The sequence below is a fragment of the Dipodomys merriami genome, unplaced genomic scaffold (genome assembly GCF_024711535.1).
Source record: "Dipodomys merriami isolate MVZ:Mamm:240054 unplaced genomic scaffold, mDipMer1.0.p SCAF_71, whole genome shotgun sequence".
In the NCBI taxonomy this organism is placed as follows: domain Eukaryota; kingdom Metazoa; phylum Chordata; class Mammalia; order Rodentia; family Heteromyidae; genus Dipodomys; species Dipodomys merriami.
Window position 1 is genome coordinate 1098833 of NW_027206302.1, and position 21592 is coordinate 1120424.

The 21592-nt window shown below is 45.8% G+C and overlaps 1 protein-coding gene and 1 pseudogene across 1 annotated transcript in view; one reads left to right on the forward strand and one right to left on the reverse strand.

Moving 5' to 3' along the window:
* Positions 1-17150, reverse strand: part of Spocd1 (SPOC domain containing 1) — a 45003-nt gene extending 27853 nt beyond the window's left edge. The window contains exons 1-2 of the mRNA XM_070008773.1: positions 17098-17150; positions 16925-17007 (exon numbers count right to left, since the gene is read on the reverse strand). Of these exons, the coding sequence (XP_069864874.1) occupies positions 16925-17007; positions 17098-17150 (136 nt within the window). The remainder of the gene's footprint in view (positions 1-16924; positions 17008-17097) is intronic.
* A 650-nt stretch (positions 17151-17800) lies between these two features.
* On the forward strand, positions 17801-20478 carry LOC138817993 (small ribosomal subunit protein bS18m pseudogene; annotated as a pseudogene).
* The last annotated feature ends 1114 nt before the right edge of the window (positions 20479-21592 follow it).

Genomic DNA, 21592 nt, shown 5'->3' on the forward strand with positions numbered 1-21592 from the left:
TCTCTATATTAACCTTCTAAGTAGCCTGGGTGATCAGAGGCGTGAACCATTACAGCTGGCTCTTTTGTTTTTAATGATTAAAAAAAAAAAAACAAAAAAAAAACAGGGTCTTTCTCTGTAGCCCAGGCTGACCTTGAACTCAAGAGCTCCTGCCTCAACCTCCTAAGGACTGAAATTAGAGCCACCACATTCAGCTTTTTATTGTTAACTGTAACTAATTGAAATAATTTTTTTTTCCGGTCCAGAAGCTTGAACTCAGAGCCGGGGTGCTGTCCTTGAGCCTCTTTGTACTCAAGGCTAGCTCTCTACCACTTGAGCCACAGCACCACTTCCGGCTTTTTCTGTTATGTGGTGCTGAGAAATCAAACCCAGAGCTTCATGCATGCAAGGCAAGTACTCCTCCACTAAGCCACATTCACAGCCTTACTAATTGGGATAACTGCTATATCTTCTAGCATTTGCTTGCTGAAGGACAGGCTTCACAAGAACAAGTCTGCCTTGTGAACTAGAGGCCCAGGAGCAGACCTGGAAGCCCTAAGCCAGAGGTTGCAGCCCACAGAACACTCAGAGGTGTCCTAAGGCAGACGGACATGGCTGCCCCAGGGCCTTCTGAGGCTGCCCAGTGCCATTGCCCCCACTAATCCCTGGGGACGCCTCTAGCCAGTACTGCCCTTTTGCGCTGAAGGTCACACCTGCTGCCACACACTGCCAACCCTGTCCCTGTAGATAGATCACTGTCCCATCTGCTGGACACTGTGTTACTGGCAGGATCCTCCAACCTGGGCCACAGTGAAGGGACGGGACGCCCTGCACTTCTGGGTTCCTAGCAGCTGAGGACCCTGCCAGTGTCTCCCTCAGTTATGGGGACAGACACAACTGGCCCAGTTCCAAAGCTGCCAGGCACCGCTGGCATCCTGCCCAAGACTGCCAATGGCATACATGAAATCCATGTGATGCCACCTTCACGCTAGATCACCTGGCTCAGGTAGTATGGGCTGGCTTTCTCCACAGAAAAGGTGGCTCTTCTTCTCCCAGCCTCCCCATGGGAGCTGTCAGGGAGGAAGTTGCGCAGTGCCCCGCTCTGCTCAAGCCGTGTTTATGGGGGGGGGGAATGATGCACCACTTCCTTGCAGGGGGACAAGGTACATCAATTATTTGTATTTTTGCAAGGGAGAGCTGTCCCTCCTCAATCATTTATTTATTTATAGCATTTATTCAGCCATTTATACCAGCATGGATTCATGCATATTTATTTCATACGTTGGATTGCAATCCAACGCTACAGTTTGGGCCATTGGGAGCTTTTTTAGTTGGCTCCTGTGTCTCTTTGACACTTGGACATGCCATGCTATCTGTGTGTGCACATGTGTGTGCACATGTATGTATATGTGTGTGCTTGTATGTACATGTGTGTGCTCATACGCACATGTATGTCTTATACTACTTTTTGCCTTGGAGACTTTGGACCACAGCCTTATGTTAAATGTACTTGAGACAGAGAGGGACCCCTCCTTTATTCCCCAATTCTACTTGCTACTGGGGCTCAGGGCTCTGAGCTCTGGGCCCTGGCTGCATTTCTGATCATGGGGACCTCAGAGCTCCTGGGACCCTGGACTTTGGACCTGTCCTTTCCCACTTCCCACACTGTGCCCTGCCTTTCCTACCACTGGGTTTGTCCTTCAGCTCACACCAGAAAAGCCTTATGACTAGGAGTTCATGGCTGGCACCTGTGGAGTGTGTGAATGAACATACTTACTTTGAGGGCAAAACCAAACCAAATGAGCCTCTCTATTACCTCTGAAGCCTATTCTATCTTCCCCATTCCTGGACTGCAGATAAAAGTTATGTGCCTGGAACTGTTTCGATTGGATAATCTCTCAATGGGCAAGAATAGCTTTTGTATCTATGGCATCAGCCAGACACAGACTCCAGTATAGTGTCCTGGTGGTCACTTGCTCTCCTAAAGCTTCAGTTTCCCCATCTGGACGGGAGGGTGGAGGGAGCAGTAATAATGGCTAGTGAAGAGTTGACATGGTTTGAGCTCCTATGGTGGGTACCAGGTGATTGTGGAGAAGCACCTAACCAGATACCACACTCCTGCAAGAGCTCAGTGCTGGCAGCCAGACCACAGCAGCCATCTAGACTTCCCTCTGTCTCCCTCAGATCCATCCTCGCAGCTGGGCACCAGTGGCTCACACCTGTAATCCTAGCTACCCAAGAGGCTGAGATTCAAAGCCCGCCTGGGCAGAAGTCCATGAGATTCTTATTTCTATCTCTTAACTGCCAAAAAGCCAGACATAGAAATACAGTTCAATTAGTAGAGTGCTAGCCTTGAGCAAAAAAACTAAAGGACAGTGCCTTGGCTCTGAGTTCAAGCCCCAGTAGTATCTCCCCCCTCAGCACCCCCCCACACAATCAATCCTCTACACTTATTAAAGTCCAGACATAACAGAATCACTCTGTGCTTACAAGTCTTCCAAATCTGGAAGTCAGAAGCCCTCTTAGTTTCCAGACTGTTCAGAATCTCTCCCAGGTCTTGGCCCCTGGCATCAGCAGCAGACTGTTTGCTGTTCCCTAGACAGGCCTGAATGTCCCATCTCCTTGCCTGTGCCTAGGTGTGACCACCTGCCCCAGCCAGCCAGGCGTCCTCCTTCTGGGGACCCCGAGCCCCCATCTTCAATGCTCTCCCTCGAGCTCAGTAACTGCCTGTCTGCCCCCACCCCATCCCCTCCCTGACTCAGCTACTCAATGAGCAGAGACACATTTTATCCAACTGGACTGGATTTTGATTTTGGACTTGAACTTGAGCGCCCACAGACCTGACATGGTTTGCATCTGGATGCACTTGGCTTGTGGCTCTGCAGGTTATCTGCTGTGTGGCCAGCCTCATGCCAGCTCCCTGACTTCTCTGAGCTTTATCTATCAAATGACATCAAGAGATGATTACAGTCATGACTTAGATCCAGGTTATGACGAATGAAGCAGATAATCCATGCAAAGCACTTCCCATAACCCCCCCACACCCCCACTTACTCAGAAAGTACTTAATAAATGGTCCCTTTCTCTCTTAATAATATCAGGCTGCCAGGAGTTGCCTGATCTGCCAGGCTCCACTTATTGATGGATTCAAGGCTAAAAATAGAGCCACAGCCTTGGGGAGCAGGCCCTTCCTCTCAGAGCCAGGAATTGATGGCCTTGGCACTGGAATGGAGAAGGCTCCTGCTTCTCCCTCCAGGGACTTCTCAGAGAAATACGGACTTCGGTGCTGTGTGCAGAGGCCAGATGGTCCAGGCACACGAGCTCTCAGGTCAAGGGCTCTCGGGTCAAGGGTGCAGTGACTTGCACGCCTGCTCCTTCCTTGGTTCTATTACACATTGCTGCATGACCTTGGGGGTAACTTTCCTTTCCCGTCCTTGGACAGGGACCATGCAATTACCCCAACTTACACCTGACACTTGTAGGCCTTGAGGCCAATGGCTCTGGGACTTGGTGATAAGGTCTCCTCTCTGCGCCTGTTTCTATATCTCTGCAATGGGACCTGTAGCTCCAACATGCTAAACTGTTGTAATGCTCCAGGAAGACCATGGACAGCCATTGCTGACATGGTGCTGGAAACTCGATCTATGCAGCCATTCACCATCCCATCTGAGGGCCCAGGGAGCAGAGACAGGAATTTATTTGAGCAGTTTGTAGCTATTGACCCATGATCCTTAGAAAATGCAGAGAAATCCGTCCCAACAGGAGGGCAGCTTCCGTCTCAGGCTGTTCACAGGCCGGTGGCCATCGGGTAAACCTCAGAGTGATTGACTGCTGACATCCCACCAGCCCCCCTGCTCCAGGCGATTTGTTCTGTCTCCCAGGACAAGATACTGATTTAGTTACAGCAGCTCATGCCTTGTGGGTACAGCCCCTACTTTCCTTTCTGCAGCTAGCTTTGCAGTGTGCAGTCATGTCTAAGGCACAAATTAGGTTCTCACAGCACAGTGGGACTAAATGGCCTGAACTTAGGACACCCCCCCTCCCCCAGCCCTGGGCAGGCTCTGCCTTCCCCATCTTCCTGGGGTGAGTCCAACCGCCTCCAGCCCCCAGCCACTAGCTCATTTCTGACCCCAAGATGGCTATAGAATTGCATGAGGATCACATTTCTGCAAACACACAGTCCTGTAGCACTTTGGTCTCAAGGGAGAGTATAGGTATGGCAGGCCCTGAAAGAAGTCACATGACTTGGAACCATGTGCAAAGACCCTCCCTGGCTACCTGCAGCCTGTGCACTTGAACAGAGTTGGGATGAGAAGCTATAGATAGATCGTTTACCAGTAGGTGTGTGGATCCTACAGTACCCAGGGCAGCAGGGCGGGCCCTGAATTCTTATTGTCCTGGGCTTGGATCCAGCTGTATCACCACATGATACAGACCAGGCTCTTCGCCTCCTACCTGCTCAGTTCTCACAGTACATATTTCTCTGCTTGTGTACTTATTAGTATTCTTGCCTGCCAACAGCAGAGTCTAGTTCAAATAGGGGATTCACTGGGAATGGGAATGTTAGAGAAATGGGTTCTAGAAACTTCTCCAAGACTCATACTTCAGAGTTGTACTCATGGGGGAGTTGCTACTGCCCTTGGTGATCCCAGGACCATAGTGCTTTGGCCACCATCTGGGGCAGCAAAAAAAGACACTCAAAGGAGTATGCACACACAGTGCTCACCTCCTAGCAGGTGTGTCCGGTTGTGGGGCGGGGGGGGGGGGGGGGAGGGAGAACATTAGGAGGAGAGGATCAGAGAAACTGCAGGCTCACCCCCACCTGCCAGCTGCAAGAAAGGCTTGTTTGAGCTGAAGAGCTCAGGGACAGCGCCCAGGCCGAATTCAGGCCCCATGACAAAAAAAAAAAGTAAAAATGTTTGTTTGGACTTTGGAAAGGAGAAACACAAATTATCAGGAGCAATCCAAAATGTGGAGTGAAAACTGCTTTCACTGTATTTGATGTGGGTATAATTTGTGGAGGGGAAGGGGAAAAACAAATCGTTTAAATAGGGATACAGGTGGACCCATTGCAACAATGAGATGTACAAGTCATTATGTCGAAAACGAACTTTACAACTTTGGTGCGGGGGAAGGGGGGACGAGGGGGGGAGGAGGATTGGGTGGGTTGGGGAGGATTGGGGGGGCAGGGGGAAGATGGGAAGGGATGGAAAGGGAAACAAAGGAGGAGGCTCCAATGCTTGATGAGAAATGTACTCATTATCTTGCCCATGAAATTGTAACCCCTCTGTACAGTATCTTCACAATTAAAAAAAAAAAAAAAGAAAGAAAAACAATGTTGAGTGAGCAGTGATGAATGACAAGCATCCAATACATCTTCCTCCTTGTCTGTTTCCCCAATTAGTCTGCAAATTCAGTGCAGGCAGGGGTGTGAATGTGCTGTTTATCCCAGGATCCTAACACAGGGCCTATGATGAGTAAGGTGGGAACGGAAATAGGGGCAACAGTCGTCACCTGTGGGCTGAGACTCCAAGGGGTTTCACACTCTTTCTTAGCTTTTTGCTCAAGGCTGGTGTGTTACCACTTGAGCTATGCCTCCATTTCCATTTTTGTTGTTGTTATTATTATCATCATTATTATTATTTTGCTGGGAATGAGGGGGTCTCACAAAATTTTTGCTTGGAGACCTTAGCCTCCAAAGTAGCTGGGATTACAAGCATGAGTTGCTGCACCCCTAAGCCACAAAACCATTCTGAGAGGCATTCTTTTTTAAATTAATTAATATTTTTTGTTGGTGGTCATGGGGCTTGAACTCAGGGCCTGGGTGCTGTCCCTGAGCTGTTTCGCTGAAGGTTAGTGCTCTACCACTTGAGTCACAGCTCCACTTCTGCGTTTCTGGTGGTTAATTGGAGATTAGAATTTCACAGACTTTCCTGCCTAGGCTAGTTTTGAACCATGAGCCTCAAATCTCAGCCTCCTCAGTAGCTGGGGTTACAGGTGTGAGTCATTGGCGCCTGACTGAGACTCATTCTTCTTTGCAAACCAGGGATATGCTAGATGTACTTCCAGCTCTCGTTCCAGCATGTGTATGTAGCTGGAACAGGAGGATGGTGAGCTCTGGGCCAGCCTTTACCGTACTACATGTAGGACCCTGTCTCAAAAACAACACAAAATGAAACAAACTTTGTAGTTTGAGTGGCTCAAATGGTAAAGCACTTGCCCAGCAAGCAGAAGGCCCTGAGCTCAACCCCAGTCCTACAAGACAAGAAAAACAACTACCAACAGGGAGTACATGTGCCAAAAGTAACCAAAGCTGAGAGGTTCTGGAGAAAAAGCCAGTAGCCTACATTGTTATTGGCTTTCCCCTCCAGGCACTTCTGACAAAGGCCAGCTCTTTCTTTTGGCTAAGGCCTACTATGTAAGTAGTAGAGACAGAAAATGACTATTTTAGCTGACTCTAAACCTATGTTTTAGTAGTCCATACGCATACTTTTTTTTTTTAATAAACAAGAGGTCTCTCTACACAATTTCCTTAATTGCATGTCTCCTGACTTTGACTCAACCTGTATTCTACTTTACAATGGTGTTTCTACCTTTAGACTTAAATCATGGGTTCTTTTGATTTTTCCCTACTTCAGCTACTATGGTTTGCCCCTTGTCATGGCCAGGAAACCTACAAAGCTAATTGCCTCAAGACTGAGCTATGTTCATACACAGGCGAGGAGTTATAACAGGTTTTTAGAAACTGCATTTGCTATAAAGCACTGACTACTCGGGTCCACATAAAAGTTTGGCCTCCCTGCCTCCGTTTGTTTTCTTTGTTGCAAGTGTTGGGACTTCACACTCTTACTTTGCTTTTTCACTCAAGACTGGTGTTCTACCACTTGAGCCACAGCTCCAGTACCTTCATAATCAGTGACATCTGCGGTGAGAGTTGATGTTTCCCCAGTTTCTCTCCAGGCCCTGCCAGACCAATCCTGAAATGATGGTCAACCATATCACATCTCTCACCACCTCTGACCACTCCTGTGACCAGGACTGTTTGAAAATTAGGCACACTGCCGGGCGTCAGCGGCTCACACCTGGAATCCTAGCTACTCAGGAGGCTGAGATCTGAGGATCACAGTTCAAAGCCAGCCCAGGCAGGAAAGTTTATAAGACTCTTATCTCCAATAAACCACCAGAAAACTGGTGAGGTGGCGCTATGACTCAAGTGGTAGAGTATTTGCCTTGAGCTGAAGAGCTGTGAGACAGAGCCCAAGCCCAGAGCTCAAGCCCCACCACCAATGAAACAAAACAAAACAAAAAATTAGGCATACTAGCCAGGCACAGTAGCTCCTGCCTGTAATCCCAGCTTTTCAGGAAACTGAGATCAGGAGAATCAAAGATCAAGGCCAGCTTGGGGGGGAAAAAAATCTTAAGACTCCATCTTTTTTTTTTTTTTCCCCCCGCCATAGTGCTGTCCCTGTGCTCTTTTTGCTCAAGGCTAGCGATGTAACACTTTGAGCCACAGCTCCATTTCTGTTTTTCTGGTGGTTAATTGGAGATAAGAGTCATAATGAGTCGGGTGCCGGTCGCTCACGGCTGTAATCCTAGCTACTCAGGAGGCTGAGATCTGAGGATCACGGTTCAAAGCTAGCTGGGGCAGGAAAGTCCATGAGACTCTTATCTCCAATAAACTACTAAAAAATCAGTAGAGTGCTAGCCTTGAGCTGAAGAGCTTAGGGACAGTGCCTAAGCCCAGAGTTCAAGCCCCACAACTGACCAAAAAAAAAAAAGAGTCGTAAGGACTTTCCTGCCCGGGCTGGCTTTGAACAGTGATCCTCAGCTCTCAGCCTCCTGAGTAGCTAGGATTACAGGTGTGAGCCACCAGTGCCCAGCTAACCAATAAACTTAACCAATAAACTTGGCATGATGGTGTGTGCCTGTTATCCCAGCTATGTGGGAGTTGTAAAATAGGAAGATTGTGGGTACCAGGCGAAAAATCCACAAAACCAACCTGAAAAATAGGCTAAGGATAACAGGCTAACAGGGGATGGCTGGAGTGCTTCAAGCCACTCTGGTGTGCGTGCGTGTGTGTGTGTGTGTGTGTGTGTGTGTGTGTGTGTGTGTGTGTGTGTGTGTGTGTGTGTGTGTGTGTGCTGGGCCTGAGCGCTGTCCCTGAGTCCCTGAGCTTTCGGCTTGAGGCTAGTGGCTCTATCAGTTTGAGTCACAGTACCATTTCCAGCTTTTTAGTAGTTAATTGGAGATTAGAGTCTCACAGACTTTCCTGCCTAGGCTGGCTTTGAACCATGGTGCTCAGATCTCAGTCTTCTGAGTAGCTAGGATTACAGCTATGAGCCACCAGTGCCCAGCTACAGCTGTTGTTCTGACTGTGATGCTGTTTGTCAGAGCACACTATATCCCCAGCCTCACTGAAGTGTCCTGTCCTCCCCTCCCCCCCCCGTACTTTCTCATCCACCTGCCACACAGACCAGATGTGCGCACAAAGTGTGTTAGAAAAATTTGATCAAAGAAACTTCAGATGCAATGATGAAAAGGCAAAAACATTGCAAGTTTGCATATTAGAAAAAAAAAACTAACAATCCACTTGGGAATGAAGCAAATGGCTGGTGTGTACATTGTGTAAAGTTTCCATGCACAACAATAGAAAAAGCTCTGGAGTTTCTAAGAGGCACCTGCATCAAGGACAGGAGGAAGCAACTCCAGAGAGGAGACAGAGAAAGTAAAGCATGAGAGTAGCCTCGCTTCACATGAGAAGCAAAGGAAGCACCCAGAACAATGAATGCACATGCAATACAGAATTATCTCTGTAAAAAAAAAAAAGAGTCCAATCAAAATCCCAGTGCTAGTGGCTCACACCTGTAATCCTACCTACTCAGGAGGCTGAGACCAGGAAGATTGCAGTTTGAAGTCAACCTGAGCAGAAAAAATCCACAAAAACCCCATCTTCAACCAACTGGCAAAAAAAAGTTGGACTAGAGGCATGGCTCAGGTGGCAGAGCACCAGCCATGAGCAAGAAAACTGAGCTTGAGATGGCGAGGCCTGGAGCCCAAGCTCCTGCACCTGCAACAGATACACAAAAAAAGTCTGAGAGCATTAGAACCATGAAATAAATAATGGTTCTGTGGCTCCATGGCCTGGCATTCCACCATTAAATAAACATGAAAATGCTCAAGCAAGTCCCTTGGTATAGTTAGCTTATAAACAGACTGGCAAAGAAGTTTAAAACATGATCACCATGTGCAAAATGTTCATCTGACAGGATGAGAGCTTGGTGGAAATAAAGAATGAACACAGTTGCTACCATAACCTTGACAGAAGAAAGAAAGAAAGAAAGAAAGAAAGAAAGAAAGAAAGAAAGAAAGAAAGAAAGAAAGAAAGAAAGAAAGAAAGAAAGAAAGAAAGAAAGAAAGAAAGAAAGAAAGAAAAGGAGGAAGGGAGGAAGGGAGGAAGGGAGGAAGAAAGAGGGGGGCTGGGAAGGTGACTCAGTGGTAGAGTACCTGCCTTGCATGCATGAGGCCCTGGATTTGATTCCTCAGCACCACATAAACAGAAAAAAACCGGAAGTGGCGCTGTGGCTAGAGTACTAGCCTTGAACTGAAGAACTGAGGGACAGTGCCCATACCCAGAGTTCAGGCCCCACGACCGGCGAGAGAGGAGAGAGAGAGAGAGAGAGAGAGAGAGAGAGAGAGAGAGAGAGAGAGAGAGAGAGAGAGAGAGAGAGAGAGAGAGAGAGAGAGAGAGAGAGAGAGAGAGAGAGAGAGAGAGAGAGAGAGAGAGAGAGAGAGAGAGAAGGAAGGAAAGGGCTGGGGATGTGGCTTAGTGGTAGAGTGCTTGACTAGCATGCATGAAGCCCTGGGTTTGATTCCTCAGTACCACATACACAGAAAAAGTCAGAACTGGCTCAAGGAGTAGAGTGCTAGCCTTGAGCAAAAGAAGGTTAAGGACAGTGCCTAGGCCCTGAGTTCAAACCCCAGGACTGGCACACACAAAAATAGTGATTTGATTTTAAAGTTCAGAAAGAATTCTTTGGGTAGGTGCCTAGCCACAAAGAAACAAGTCACATACAGGAGAGCAAATAGCAGGCTGGCCTCTGACCTCTTCCCAGCAGCTTCAGTTGTCAGAATACAATAGAACAGCACCTACAATGTCATCAAGGACAGATGGTGTGACTCAAGGACTTTATTTTCAGCCAAACTGTTGTTTGAGTATAAAAGCAGAAGTCAGAATTTGTGAGCGTGTGTGGGAAGTTTGGAGGCTGAGGCAGGGCCCGTCTGTGGTCTCACTGACAGCCACCTGGAGTTTTAGTCAGAGGTTCATTGATGGATTTATTCAACAGATGCTCAAAGACCTGAGGAGAGGTTGGCCCTGTGTCCAGGACTTCCATGAGTTCTGTACCAGCTCGGGAGAAACGAGAGCACCGCTGGCCTGAGCCTGGAGGTGAGCTGAGGTAAGCTGGCCTGAGCAAGGCCAGGAGTAAAAGACAGGAAGTGTGTCCTCACCCAAAGAGCACAGCGCCAGCATGGAATAGATAAGGGAACGCAGCGGGCAGTGGGGGCAGTGAGGGAATGATCTGGAATGGGCAGGGGTGAGTAAACCCAGAAGATGAAGGGCTGGGGAAGGGCCTGAGGCCTTGAATGCTGGGCTTCCAGACTCATTAACTGCCCCCCCACCCACCTCCCCTGGGAAAGTGGCCCTGGAGTGATGGAGGCCGGGAAAGGAAGGCTGCACTGGAAGAAGGTCAGAGGTTCCCTGAGGACTCAGATTCTGCCACTGCTTGAGATCAATACCTTTTTTTTTTACATCTTGAGGATGGAGCTCAGGGCCTCATACAAGTGAGGCAAGCACTCTACCACTGAAGCACGGCCCGTTTCTTTGTGGAAGAGATTTGAATAGTCTTTATGCTTGCATTGTTCATCTTTATTTTTTTTCATCTTTATTTTTTAAATTTCTTTTTATTTATTTAATTTTTTTGTCAGTCGTGGGGCTTGAACTCTGGGCCTGGGCGCTGTCCCTAAACTCTTCAGCTCAAGGCAAGCGCTCTACCACTTGAGCCAAAGCGCCACTTCCAGTTTTCTGGTGGTTTATTGGGGATAAGAGTCTCAAGGCCTTTCCTGCCCGGGATGGCTTTGAACTGTGATCCTCACATCTCAGCCTCCTGAGTAGCTAGGATTATAGGTGTGAGCCAGCAAAGAAGGACAGTTTGTAGGAAATTCCAAAGGACACCTAAATGACAGTCCTCTGAAGTAATACATAGATTAGCATCCACTCCAAAGGGACCAGACAACCTACATCCAGCCTCAGGGCATTTGCACATCTATTCCTTGGCCTCGAATGCTGTCCTCTGCTCTTCACATGGCTGCTTCCTCTTCATCCTTTGGGTCTCCTCCTCAGAAAGCCACTCTAGTGCCCTTCGTTGTCACTTCCCTGGGCTGTACAAGGCTCCACCAAGCCAGGCTCTACCTTCCGCTCAAGGAGATGCTCCACCATGCTTTTTTGTAGGTTGTGGGGCTTGAACTCAGCGCCTGGGCACTGTCTCTGAGTTTTTTCATTCAAGGCTATCGCTCTACCACTTTGAGCCACAGCACCACTTCCTGTTTTCTGGTTGTTATTTGGAAATAAGAGTCTCACCGATTTTTCTGCCTGGGCTGGCTTTGAACCACATTCCTCAGATTTGAGCCTCCTGAGTAGCTAGGATGATAGGTGAGAGCCACCAGCACCCAGGTGCAGGTATCTTAAAACAAGTGGAAGCTGAGCACTGGTGGCTTAAGCCTATAATCCTAGTTATTCCTAGAGGCTGAGAGCTGAGGCTCATGGTTCAAAGCCAGCCAGGCAGAAAGTCCATGAGATGCTTATCTTCAATTAACTACCCCCAAAAAACAGAAGTGGAGTTGTTGCTAAAGTGGTAGAGCACTCGCCTTGAGCTGAAGAGCTGAGGGATAGCACCCAGGCCCAGAGTTCAAGCCCCACGACCAACCAAAAAAAAAAAAAAACAAAGAAAGAAAGAAAGAAAAAAGAGAGAGGAAGGAAGGAAGGAAGGAAGGAAGGAAGGAAGGAAGGAAGGAAGGAAGGAAGGAAGGGAGGGAGGAAGGGAGGAAGGAAGGAAGGAAGGAAGGAAAGAAGGAAGGAAGGAAGGAAGGAAGGAAGGAAAGAAGGAAGGAAGGAAAGAAGGAAGGAAGGGAAGTATAAAAGGATGTAGTTGTATACCTTGAAGCCAAGGGCTTCTTTTGAACAGGAGAGAGGCCTTTGGAGAAAGAAATAACTCACTGGTTCTCTTCCACCCCATCACTAATCATCTGTTCAGACGAAGCATTTCTTAGGCACCGCCTATGTGGCCAGTCTTGCTCAGCATATAGCAGGTAGAAGCACAGTGCAGGCCACTGGCTACACAAGGACACCTGGTCCAGGGGTAGGTGGGGACCAAGATCCAGTCCCAGACTGGTTCACTAGCTTTGGATAAGAGACATACCTGCCTTCAAAGAATGTCTAGGGGTTTCAAAGTACTGCAGGCAATTGAATCAACCCACACAGTCCCTGCCCACAGGAGTTACAGCCCACAGGAGACAGACAGATGATTAAATACATCATGAGAAGTTATCCTTTTTGCTGGTAGTTCACACCTGTAATCCTAGCTATGCAGAAGGCTGAGATCTGAGGATCCTGGTTTAAGGGCAGCCCTGGCAGGAAAGTCTGTGAGACTTTTATCTCCAATTAACCACCAACAAGCCATAAGTGGAGCTGTGAGGGGAAAAAATGCTGAGAGCCACAAAGCCCTAAGTTCAAGCACCAGGACCGGCACACACACACACACACACACACACACACACACACACACACACACACACACACACACACACACACACACACACACACACACACACACACACACACACACACACACACACACACACACACACACACACACACACACACACACACACACACACACACACACAAAACAAATCTACACCTTTACCAAAGGCCATGGAAGAAATTGTGAGGAAGGAAAGACATCGTGTTCCCAGATAGGAAGACTTAGTACTGTAAAAATGTCCATTCTTGCCAAAGCAAATCTATACACTTGATGTCATCCCAATAAAAATATCAAAGGCATTTTTTATGGAATTTGACAAGTTGATTCCCAAGTTAATCTGCAAAGAGAAAGTACACAAGAATAGGATATCCTGGGGGCTGGGAAGGTGGCTCAGTGGTAGAGCGCTTGGCTAGCATGCATGCGGCCCTGGGTTTGATTCCTCAGCACCACATAAACAGAAAAACACAGAAGTGGCACTGTGGCTCAAGTGGTAGAGGGCTTACCTTGAGCTGAAGGTCTAAGAGACAGTGCCCAGGCCCAGAGTTCAGGCTCCACAACTGACAAAAAAAAAAGAAAAAAAGAAAAAAAGAATAGGTTATCCCAGACAAAGATCTTGGGTTTGTTGTTGTTGTTGTAAAATGCATACAATATGATATTCATCTTTTAAACCATTTTGCAGTATAGAGTTCAGTATTTAGGTACCTTTGTAGTGTTGGGTAACCATTACCATCTTTCCTGTCCCGAAATTTCTCAACTTCTTAAACTGAAACCTTTTTGTTGTTTCTTTTTGTGCTGGCACTGAGGCTTGAACTCACAGTTTTTTGCTTTCCCTTAGCTTTTTCCCCTGGTTCAAGGCTAAGGTTCTACCATTTGAGCCACAGCTCCACTTCTGGCTTTTTGGTGGTTAATTGGATATGAGTCTCACAGAGGCTGGGTGCTGCTGGCTCATGCCTGTAATCCTAGCTACTCAGAAGGCTGAGATCTGAGGATCTTGGTTCAAAGCCAGATTGGGCAGGAAAGTCTGTGAGACTCTTATCTCCAATAAACCACTCAGAAAACCGGAAGTGGTGCTGTGGCTCAAGTGGTAGAGTGCTAGCCTTGAGCTGAAGAGCTGAGGGACAGTGTTTAGGCCCAGAGTTAAGCCTCAGGACGGACAAAAAAAAAAAAAGTTTCACAGGCCTTTCTACCTGGGCTGCCTTTCAACTGAGATCCTCAGCTCTAAGCCTCCTGAGTAGCTAGGATTTCAGGTGTGAGCCACCAGCTGTCTGCTCCAAACTAAAACTCTGCACCTACTAAGCAGTAGCTCTTCCTTTTCCTATCTCCTATATGAGAAAAAAAAATCTGAATGAGTAAAAATGAAGGAAATTGTTAAGCCAAAAATAAAAATGCCTTAGCAAACAACACATTCCATCTGTCTATCTATTTAGCTATCCATCTATCCATCTATAAATCAATCTAACCCAGGAGGAAAAGAGCAGCTATCTAATAAATGATGTGAAATTAAGTGGCTCATGCTCTAGCCACTTGTTTCAAACTGAGGCGCAGTTTGAAAACTCCAGTTTGACAAATATAAAACCAACTCATACTAGCCTCACACTAGCCAGCCATACCAAAGTTCCTTTGATTAAAGATCTCAGAGTGGAGGGGAGGGAGAACAACACCCAAAACCCCACAAAAACATGAATAGAACAATAGGAAAGCTGGCTAGATTCAACTACACAAAAAAGAGTTAACTTCTGAATAACAGAAAAGTACAAACACAGTACAAAGACAAATCACACCCTGGGAAAATAAAGCTGCCTTGCATACACAGGCAGCCAGAAGAACACTTCTTGAAATACTAGCGATTTTGCTTTCCTTTGTCTCCTCTCCTCACGTCCATCAGAGCCCAACCCGCCCCCACTCCACCTCAGGGAGAGTTAGAGCTTTCCGAGTGAGGAGATGAAGAGAGAGAAGCAGCGAATGTTCGATGTCATTGTTTTTGTAACTTCCCAGGTAATCTACTTGAAGCGACATCAGACAGGCAGTGTTTGAAAGCAAAGCCTTTGATTGGAAGACACTGCTTTTGCTGTGAAAAAAAAAAAAAAAAAAGGAGCTCTTGACAATCAAAAGGGAAGGTCCTGAAGGAGGCTGGGGAGACGATTTGTGCCTGAACTCTAGATTGAAAAGGACTTGTAAAGATCCAGGCTGTGTGCCCTTGGGGGAAGAAAATGGGGCCGCTGGGGTGGGAGACAGGGTGGTGGTAGGGAGCGTGGGAGGGAACTCTGGCCTTGAGAAAGGTGAAGGGGATCTGGGAGGAGGGAACCCCAACTTCAGGGCTGCAGGGAGGAAATAACTTAGCTATCTGGGAGCACTGAGGAGCGCCTCGTCTATCACCACTACCTCTGGCTTCCTGGGGTATGGGCCATCCTCAGCAGACCCTCTGTGGCCACTCACATGGCTGGCAGAGGCCACCTTGGCTGCAGGCCGATGCTGACCATCCTGCTCTTCACTGTGTGATGAGGGTCTCTGCTGCTAGCTGCCTGTCTGATGTCTACCTCTATTCTGTGATTTTCAGAGGAATGTTATAACGCTGATCCCTATGAAGCTGGGCCCTTTTCACATGACTCAAGACATTCAGAGAGATCCTTCACACCCATTGAGCAGGCCAAAGGAACTGAAGACAGTCCTCCCCACACACCCTGCAACCTGTACTTGGGTAGAACTCAACCATGACCAAAATCTCTCCTGTGACGGTAGCTCTGCAATATATAAAGAGTGTTTATGAATCAACAAAAGGTAAACAAGATGTGAAGGAAAATTCATACAAAAGCTACAAACAAGCCGAGCGCTCATGCCTATAATCCTACCTACTCAGAAGGCTCAGATCTGAGGATCATGGTTCAAAGCCAGCCCAGGAAGGAAAGTCCGTGAGACTCTGATCTCCAGTTAACCGCCAGAAAACCAGAAAGAGCTGAGGGACAGTACCCAGGCCCAGAGTTCAAGCCCCATGACTGATAAAAACAAACAAAAATTCAACTACAAACAGCTCTTATTCATAAGATGAAAAGATGTTCAAAGCTGGGCACTAGTGGCTCACACCTGTAATCCTAGGCTGTGATCTAAGGTTCACAGTTCAAAGCCAGTCTGGGGGGGAAAGTTGGAGACTCTTATCTCCAATAAACTACTCAGAAAACCAGAAATGGTGCTATGGTTCAAATGGTAGCGTGCTAGCCTTGAGGTGAAGAGCTAAGGAACATCGCCCAGGCTCAGAGTTCAAACCCCATGACCAACCAAAAAAAAAAAAAAAAGAAGAAGAAAAGAAAAGATGTTCAGTGTCAGTTCTAATTGGAAAAATCCAAGTTTTAACAAGATACATTTTGCTTAGGAAATTTAGAAAGCAGAGAAGAAGGAAAGAAAGCATTCTTAATGCCACTGCTAGATTTCATTTTCAAAGACTTTATGTCAGACAATAATTTGGCAACTACCTAGAAATTCAAACTCACCAGTCCAATTCAGCCAAGAGTCCTGCTGCGGGGTGGTTGAGCAAATCACAATGGGGATCTGTGTAGTGTGCATTTGTGGAGTTGTTTTACAACATTGCTATTATGAAAAATTGGGTCACAGCTGGGCTCAGTGTCACACACCTGTAATCCAAGCACCTGAGAGGCTGAAGCAGGACGATTAAAAAAAAAAATTGAGGCCTAGACTATGAAACAAAAACCAAGTGCTGAGGGATACAACTCGATTGTACAGCACTTAACTAGCATGTAGCAGATGCTAATGTCCAGCCTCAGCGCCACAAGATTTAAGAAAGAAAAGGGGGGGAAAAAAGCCAAGCTGCCAAAGTCACAGAAATTGGATTCAGAGATGAAAGAAGAGTAGAGAACAATTAATACAATTGATCAGAGATGGAGGTCAGAGGCCAAGGCCAGGGTAGATACTCAGATACTAACAAGAGTTAGGAGAGAGGGAGGGGTGGGAAGGAGAGCAGGAGACTAAGGCAGGCAGATAAATGGTAAAATGTAAGACAGAGAGGAGGAATGGGGAGGAACAAACACGAAGAAGGGACAGAGGTCTGGTAGAGGCCAGTGCAAAGCATGGAACCTGCTTGGGCCTAAGTAAGGGCACAACCCAGGATCCCTCACCTCCGCTGAAGGTATCCATCAGCCCCAAGGCAGGGAAGCAGTCAGCCACCCTGCAGCCCACTCCAGTGCCTGGGGCGAGGAAGCTCAGGAAAGGACACATTCACATTGGCTCTGGTGTTCCACACTCAAGCTCAGCAAAGACACTTGGCCCTCCTGGACTGTGATCCTCCTACTTGTGCTTCCGCATGTATCTGGGGATGGCAGCCAGGTGGCAGCACTCAGCCATTGTGCTTTTCCTATAGTTGGGCTAATGGGCATGTGCATGTGCCACTGGGCCTAGTCATTTCTTGAGATGTAGTCCCAAGAGCTATTATTGATGCCCCATTTGTATTTCTTTTGCAGATTCTGTCTTGTCACCTTTCATCTATTTTTTCTGCTTTTTCATTTTTAATTTCTTCAGTGCATTTATTTATTTATTTAGCTTTTGTTTTTCTTTTCTTGAGACCAAATCTCACTATATAGTCCCAAGTGGCCTTGAACTATTAATCCTCCTTCCTGCCACATCCCAAATGCTGGGATTAATAGGCGTGTATGTACCACCACACCCAGTGCAAATCCATCTTTCTGAACAGGAAAAACAGAAGGATTATGAGTTTCTGCTTATCTTTTCAATTCAAATATAGTATTTCAGGGTTTTTAGTCAATCTCTTTGATCCTATCCTCCTATCTCCTTCCTCAAACGTGGAAGATCTTAGATTCTAGCATTAACATAATTACTTATTTGCATTATCTTGTGATTTCTAGAAAATAGTTTAAAAAATAATGTCAGTACTTTTTTTTGACTAGCAATAAGACTTTCAAATGAAGTTCTGAGATGCCTTTGAAGCTCTTCTTCTCTTAAAAAAAAAAAACTTTCTTTAAGGCTGAACAGTCAATATGCCGTAAGGGAAAGGCACTGGAAACAACGATTTTCACCAAGTGGCTGTATCACCAACTTGATATACATTTAAGGCCTTTCATTTCAGATTGCTTTCAAACTTCAGGGACTGAATTTTTTTTCCTCCTTTGCTTTTGATTTAATGTTATTTTGGACTGTATTAAATATTTATATGATTCCAAAGTCAAAACTACATAAAAGGATGTATCTAGACAGTTTCATTCCCATCATTAGCCTTCTACTTTGTTCCTTACCCTGTAAGTAATCATTTTTATTGTTCTTCGCTTGTTTGTTTATCCTTCCTGTCTTTGTTTTGCAAACATAAACTTGTACACATATTCATACCTCTTTGTTAAGGTTTGGATCTTAAATATTCCCCCAAAGACTCATGTATAAAGGGCTTGATCCCCAGTTGGGGGCGCTGTTAGAGGCTGTGGTAGTAGGTAGAGGAAGGTAGGTCATGCGGGGGGGGGGGGGGGGGGGCGGTCCTTGAAGAAGATATTGGGAGTCCAGCACCTTTCTCTTTCTCTCCTCTCTCTCTTTCCCTTATTCTCTCCCTCTCCTGTGTCTTCTCCCTCTCTCTTTTTCTCTCTCTCCTCCCAGGCCACCAGGAGGGGAGCAGCTTTTCTCTGCCATATGCTTTTCTCATGCTTTTTTCTCATGCTTTTTCTCTTGCAGCTTTTCTTTCCCCACTACGATGCTCTGCCTCACCAGCCCCAGAAAAATGAGGTCAGGCAACTGAGGGCTGAAACTATGAGCCCCAATAAATGCTTTCTTTTTACATAGTGTATCACAGGCATTTTGTCACAGTGATGACAAACTAACACATTCTCCTGCCCTCATTGTCTCACAAGCAGTGGCAGCTGTTGGCTCAGTCCTACACACCTGTGTTGTTTACGCCCCAGCAGAGTGTCTTCTACATTCCTTTTCTCAAGTGAGTCGCATTCCACCATGATGGCTGACCTAAGAAAGAACACTCATATTGTTTCCAGTATGTCAAATAAGGCCATAGTGTACAATCGTGTGCCAAAGTCATTTTAGTGCTCTTCTCATGGGTTTAAGTTAGAACCCTACAAGTGGAACTGGGGACCAAAGAGTAATCTTGCATCTTTTTTTAAGCTATTTCCTTCCAAAAGAGTTGTACTATGTTACATTTCCACCAATACCCATTGTTCAGCATTTGTTCAATGAACAAATGCTATATGCCAAGGCATTGGATGATTTGCTAAGGGCTCAGCAGTGAGAAAGACAACATGGTCCTTTCACTTAACAACTAACAGCCTAGTGAGGAAGTGAGAGTGAACGGGTAAATACCCAAATGATCATTGGTATGTACTAACAAGTACATAAGAGTTTGTAGTAAGGGACTGAACATGGGCGCCACAGCCTATAATCCCAGCTCTGAGGGAGGCAGATGTTGGAAGAATCAAAGTCAAATCTAGTTCAGGGGGAAAAAAAGTCTCAACAAAATAAACTTGGCATGGTAGTTACACCTGTAATACTAGCTACGAGGAAGACATAAATATGAAAATATTGATCCAGGCCAACCAGGCAATCTAAAGCAAGCTGTTGGCAGTGGTCTAGGGCAGAAGAAATTGACACATTGGGTGTGGGCTGCTGCCTGCCTCCCTGATCATGAAACTCACAGTGATATGGAGAAGAGATTGTTCACAGTATGAACAGGCAGCCAGTAGTAAGGACCTGCCCATTTTGGTGCAAAATCCTTATAAGGAATCTCTTAAGAAATGTGCCTTAGCAGGGCACTGGTGGCTCACGCCTGTAATCCTAGCTGAAATCTGTAGATCACAGTTCAAAGACAGCCAGGGCAGGAAAGCGTAGACTGTTATCATGGAGCAAAAAAGTTCAAGGACAGGGCTCAGGCCCTGAGTTCAAGCCCTTTGACTGACAAAAAAGAAAGAAAGGAAGAAAGGAAGAAAGAAAGAAAGGAAGAAAGAAAGAAAGAAAGAAAGAAAGAAAGAAAGAAAGAAAGAAAGAAAGAAGAAAGAAAGAAAGAGAGAGAGAAAGAAAGAGAGAGAGAAAGAAAGAGAGAGAGAAGGAAGGAAGGAAGGAAGGAAGAGAGAAGGAAGGAAGGAAGGAAGGAAGGAAGAAAGGAAGGAAAAGGAAAGGAAAGGAAAGAAAAGAAAAGAAAAGAAAAGAAAAGGAAAGGAAAGGGAAGGAAAGGTGCCAGTTGCTCACACCTATAATCCTAGCTACACAGGAGGCTGAGATCTGAGGATCGCGGTTCAAAGCCAGCCCGGGCAGGAAAGTCCATGAAACTCGTATCTCCAATAAACCACCAGAAAACCGCAAGTGGTGCTGTGGCTCAAGTGGTAGAGCACTCACCTAGAGCTGAAGAGCACAGGGATAGCACCAAAGCTCAGAGTTCAAGCCCCAGGACCAACAAAAAAAGAAAAATTAAAAGAAAAGGAAGGAAAGAAACAAAGAATGTGTCTTCTGAGGGAAATGTGTAGATTATAAGAATGTATAGCTTTTGTCTCAATTGATTTTCCCATTTACTGGGTGCATTTATGGAAGACATATGACAGGTCTTTGTGACAAGAAACAGAAAGAAATAACAAAAACCATTAAAAGAGCTCAAATCATGGGATTTATGCCAGTTACACATGAGGATCCTGCTCATCTCAAAACCCCCAAAGACTGTAACATCAGATATTAGGAATTAATTAGATGTGGTTATTGCCAATAAATTATTATTATTAAAAGCAAAAAAGTAAAATAAAAAAGAAATAAAGCAGTCAATGCCAGTGGCTCACACCTGTAATCCTAATTACTCAGGAGGCTGAGACATAAGGATCATAGTTCAAAGCCACTGAGAAGAAAAGACTCTAAACTCTTTTTTTTTTTTGCTAGTTGTGGGACTTGAACTCAGGGCCTGGGTGCTATCCCTGAGCTCTTTCAAGGCTAGTGTTCTACCACATTGAACCACAGCCCCACTACTGTTTTTCTGGCTGTCAACTGGAGATAAGAGTTTCATAGCTTTTTTGCTTGGGCTGGCTTTGAACCACAATCCTCAGATCTCAACCTCCTGAGAAGCTAGGATTAGAGCTATGAGCCACCAGTGCCCAGCTGTTTCTAAGACTTTTATCTCCAATTAATAACCAAAAAGATGAAAGTAGAGCTATGGCTCATGTGGTAGAACACTAGCCTTGAGAGAGAAGATAAGGGACAGTACACAAGCCCTGAGTTCAAGCCCCAGTTCTGGCACACACATGCATGCACACGCATGCACGCATGAGCACACACACACCCACACCCACAAAATAAAAAAATGTTTGAGCCAGAATCTAGCACAGAAAACACTTCATAAGCATTAGCTATTATTATCTAAAATTAACTATAGAAAGGTTTAAGACAACCCAAAACATAGTATGAAGAATGAAGAAATCTACTCCTGACATTTATATATTTGGAATGATTGGACATATTGATAATTATGCCCTCGTTAGTTCAAGTTAAGTGTGGAATGGAGTCACTGATAAAGACTTAACATTTTCCATTGATGTCTCACCAAAGTAATGCTTGCTATTGAATCCAAGTGAGTGTAGGCTCACTATATTTATTAGTTTAATTTCTTAGTCTGATAAGGACTATTTTGTGCTTAAGGGAGGTTTCCTTTGTTAAATGAGCACATTTAAATAGTTTAAGAAAAAGAAATCAAATATTTTAAAATTTAGCCTTGCTGTTTTACCAGGATGAAGGTGTTTAATTCACCAAGTTAGTAAGTAGGACCAAGTACTATTCAAAGCCTCCTTAAATGTGATTGTTACCAT